The sequence below is a fragment of the Pteropus alecto genome, unplaced genomic scaffold (assembly GCF_000325575.1).
Source record: "Pteropus alecto unplaced genomic scaffold, ASM32557v1 scaffold65, whole genome shotgun sequence".
Taxonomy (NCBI): Eukaryota; Metazoa; Chordata; class Mammalia; order Chiroptera; family Pteropodidae; genus Pteropus; species Pteropus alecto.
The window spans coordinates 3,701,726-3,706,538 of record NW_006439191.1 but is presented as its reverse complement, the minus strand read 5'-3'; the positions used below and the strand labels follow the sequence as shown (position 1 = coordinate 3,706,538).

The 4,813-nt window shown below is 38.2% G+C and overlaps 1 protein-coding gene across 2 annotated transcripts in view; it reads right to left on the bottom strand.

Moving 5' to 3' along the window:
- Positions 1-829: 829 nt before the first annotated feature.
- Positions 830-4,813, bottom strand: part of BRINP3 (BMP/retinoic acid inducible neural specific 3) — a 245,387-nt gene continuing 241,403 nt past the window's right edge. For both annotated transcript variants that reach the window (XM_006916221.2, XM_006916222.1), the window contains one exon: positions 830-2,297. In XM_006916221.2, the coding sequence (XP_006916283.1) occupies positions 1,181-2,297 (1,117 nt within the window). In that variant the 3' untranslated portion in view covers positions 830-1,180. The remainder of the gene's footprint in view (positions 2,298-4,813) is intronic.

The following is a 4,813-nucleotide window of genomic DNA, read 5'->3' as shown; positions in this document are numbered from 1 at the left end:
TGGGGCTTGACAGTGCATTTGTTTAAATTGTAAGAAATATTTAGACAAGAGCTGAGTGAGAAATATCATAACCGCACTTTACAGGTACATTAATATATCTGAACAAAAGAGCAATTTAAATTCAAGGGAAAAATTAGTACTAATTATACATCTAACATTACACCATAGGAAGTATGGGAACTCGACAAAAATTTAAACTAGAATTAGATATTTAGTTTGCTCTACAAAATAGAGTAATAATAGTTTCTTTTAGAGAAAAAAAAAGATCTATTTACACTTGAATTCATTATTTAATCTTTTTTTTTTTAACCAACACATTGTAATTTGTGAATTCTAGAACTGTTATGTTGCTGAGATTGGTAAAGAACTAGATTCTCTGTACTTGAAATGAAAATGATCGTGCAGAGTACACTGATTATTGGTTATTAGAATGTAGAAAGAGAATGACAAAGCAAGTTGCTAAGAAAATTAAGGTTTTACTTTCTCTGTGTGCTTCTAATCACAGAGTTTCCCGTATGTTTGCCAGAATGTTCTGATATTGAGTTGGGAAATAGTTTATTTATTTTAATAATGGTGGTATCTGTCTCTAGGACTGGTTTATAAGTATAGGTAATAAATATATTGACTTTCCATTATGCTGTTAACCATAAAAATATAACTTACTGCTTACTAAGCATTCTCCCTTAGTTGGGTTTTATCTAAAGGCTATTGAAAGGGACCTTCAAGTGTTTCTTTTAAAAAAATCTTGGTGCATTTCCCCCAGGTTCTAACAAGCTATATCAAACTAGAACTCATTTCATGGAAAAAAAATCCCACAGCACTTCTTTTTAATAACTGTTCAGCTACAAAATTTTATTGGTATCTTTTTATGTTCCCTCTGGAGGACGTAACGCACAAAAGCATTGCCACGGAACATATAAAATTACAAATGAAATTTATTGTAAAAAGTAGAATGTCTTCTAGACTGGTGTCAGTATTTATTTCATTCATAAACCAATACTGCAGGATAATATATTCATTGTCAGCAAGTTCACGTGTGTAAATTGCCATCCAATGTTATTGACGGATATAAGACAGATATTGAAAAGACAATTTAAATATACTCTTCCAAACATAAACCGTTCCACAAAAGCACTGTAAAAACTCCTTCAAGATTTTGGGTTGTGCTTGACATTAATGGTTAACTACATAATTTGGTCGTGTCATAATCCATTGTGTTTGGCAATTTGGCATTAAACGCCTGCAGAGCAGATTGGATCCTCACCACCTCACTGGTAGACAGCTTGAGTCTATGACGAAGCAAGCAGGAGAAAAGATCTAGACGACGCTGCCCAGGTGGGGAGAGTTTATTTACACGGTCTCTTATCTCTAGAAGCTGCAAAAGTGCTGAGTCCTGGGATCCCTGAGTGTAGGGGTAGTCCAGCTGCAAGATCAGGTCCCGGATTGCTTCCGGGTCAAAGTGCATGCTGTAGCCAAACACTTGGATGTTATTGATTTTCATATAACCCAGGTTCCGGGAAGGGTCAATAAACTCCAGAGGTTCGTAGTAAATGCTCTCATTGCCATTGGGGCCACTGGACTTGACGCGACTCCGCAGGTAGATGTGTACTGTCTCAAAAAACGTCTTCCATTTGTTCCCCAGAGTCAGAGACCAGTTATAACACTGCAGCGGGAGGTCCAGCCTAGTCCGCTCCCAGTCTGGAAAGCTGTTTTCACTGACAGGCATAAACCAGCTCTCAGAGTGGCTGCCTCCGAAGGGGTTGACATAAACGGCCAACACGGGCTCCAAGGTGCTGTTTTTAGTTAAGCAGATCTGTAGAGAGAGGCCCAAGATCATGTGCACCAGACTGGACTTGTACTTGTTACTTTTCAAGGTGAGAAGCATCCGCTTACGCCATGAGGGGTCAAACCAGCTGTTGAGGCGCATGTCGTTGCTGATGAAGATGGCGTGGACTTCTATCCGTCTGTCCGTCTTCTGCAGCAGGTATTTCATCTCCAGGTCCTGCAGGTCAGTCTCAAAGCCAATATAGTGATCTGTGGACTCGGCCACCTCAGGCTTGCAGAGCCCCTGGCTCAGCATGTAGCCGGTGTTGCAGGTGCCACAGCGAGTGCGGTTGTCTGGGGCGCAGGTGAGGCAGGCCGAGGCATCGCCCACCGTGCAGGGCAGGGACGCCGTGCAGACCACCTGATCGTTGGGACAGGTGCACGAGTGCGTCTCTTCTGAGAAGCTGCCCAGGAGGCCATTCTCGTTGCAATAGAGAAAAGACTGGATGCGAGTGAGCCAGTAGGTTGAGGTTCTAGAAATAGAAAACAAAATGAATCTCTATAAATAAGACATTTTTGGGGGGTCCTGCAGTGAGGTTAACCTCAGCTCAGCTCCAGGCAGTTATTTAACTGATATAAAAAATCTATATAGTTCATAATGAAAACTATATAAATATATGCTATATAGTTATATAATGTATAGTTTTCCTTCATCACTGCACAAGATTAGCCATAGGTAGACATAGTTGATTTGAGCTGGAATACTGCACGAGATTCCTTCTGAGGACCTTGCGTGTCATCTCACTAGCGTACTTGGAAGCTGATTGTGCATGTGACTGAGCCAGTTATTGTTTTGAAAAGATATCCAACAACAAAAAATAAGTGGTTTTATCATAAAATATCCAGAGGAGAATTAGAGTGTACAAATGACGACTGTTCATTCATTCACCGTTGCTTCCTAGAGCACTAATGTTGCTGGAAGCCTAAACAGAAAATAAAATCAAAAGGAAAGAAAAACAAACAACTCTAAGTTGTCAATCAATGTATTTAAATCCTAGGGTTTTCTCAACACTGAAAGAACAAGTGCCACTGAGAGAGAAAATACTGTTAAAGCATGTTTGCTTTTATTCTTATAGGCTGCTCAAGAAAATTGTTGAAAATATCTTGTTAAATCCCACTACAAGTTCTTTTAATAAGGGTTAAGTGTGTTAGTTTAATTTGAATCATTAACATTTTTTTCTTATTTATATCCAGAAATCAGGCTAATCATGAATGCAAATTTAAGATCCTGCCTTTCCTGCATTCCCACATCATTCGCACTCTTTTGGCGCGTTTAAGATCTCAGTAGAATAATGAAGGAAAAATATGTGGCTACGTACTCTGGTAAGCTTTTGTCATGCTGCTTTTCCAAACTCACTATTGTCATGAAAAAGCTGGACAGGTTCTATAACCCACCTTCTCGTATGTGAAAAACAGCAATAGCGACGTCAGAATATTGTGAGTGCACGTGTCATGGCGGACAAAAGTCGTATCTAGTTTTCTTAGACCTTTCCAGTGCTCATTACAGAATACATATAAGATTTTTATGCAAAACATATATATTGTTCTCAATCCTTTAGACAGTACACTGCCATTTTAAAGAATATGTGCTGAATACGGGTCCGATCCAGGTATTAATCTGTGTAAATAATCAGCTGAAGGTATTCAGAACAACAGATGTCTATATCGATATCTATGCCCATCCTCCTTTTGTAATGTAACACTATTTTTATAGCAAGCGCTCATAACATTGACTTAGTTTTCTTTATAGTGCCTTTTTCTACTTAAAGTTTTTATATTATTCTGTACTTGTTTATATTTCATGTATCCCATTAACTATAATAGCCAGCTTGTCAGAACGCTGTGCATTATAGTTTAGATCTGGTGCCTAGTAGAAGGCTCATAGACTACAGCCCTTTAATAACTACCAAATAGTGAATCAAATGCATAGGTGAACTAAAAGAACATTTAATCAATAACTGTACTTTTCGGTGAAATTTAAAGCTCTAAACTACACATTTAATGGTTATGAAGACCTAGTTCCCAAGTTCCTTTCTTCCTGCCTTTCTTTCCTGCATTCCTCTCCCCACTCTTTTTGTAGTTCTATTTGTATTTAATATAAAGAATGTAAAATACATATCCTGTCTGGATTGAAAATTATATTTTCTTCCTTGAAATGGAAGCGTACATTCTCTGAGCCAATTCATCTCTCAGCTGTAAACTCTAATCATGTTTTCAAATCATAAGGACAAACAAGCAATGAAATAACTAGACCCAAGGCTAAAAGCAGAGCTCACAGAACTAGAGCGGTATAGAATCATTTGGACACTTTAGAAAAGCAATGGCTTTTCCCATCCTTTTCACGCCCCTGCAGAGGCATCACCGAGGGAATGTGTTTCAGCTGTCATGTATGGATGTTGATAACCACGCACTGGCAAAGCCCCCGGGACGCAGGAGTGAGCATGTGGACCTTCCTCCTTGCTAGGTCTGGTCCTCTCTCCCCTGCTACCTACCTTTGGACTACTTTACTGCATTTCACAAGGAGGGGATAGATTATTCAAGGAGAAAGAAAACCAATAATGTCTTGTCTTTACTCCTTGTAAAATTTCAGGAGCAAATTTCAGGGTCGCATGTGGATTTTTCACTTACCCAAAGGATCGTAAAGCTTTTTTTCCCCCCTAACAAATTTAACTATTTTGGATAGTACTTGTGGAAGCACAAGTACTAGCAAGTTTAATTGAATTTTAAAACTTAAAATTTTTGGAGAAATATATGCAAAATTAAGATAGAAATCTCTATATTAAGTATGTTTTAAAAATGTTTCCTTTTATACCTAAATATTAAAACAAACTATTACATTTGTCTTCTTAGAACTTTTACTGACGCAAACTAATGATATAAAGTTTAGGTTCAGCAATTGGTATCGACCTCTTTTTTGGGAGCCAAACTATCTACTTTGAGTCTCATTTTCCTTACTTCCTCATGTAACGTGTGAATAAAATACAGGTTT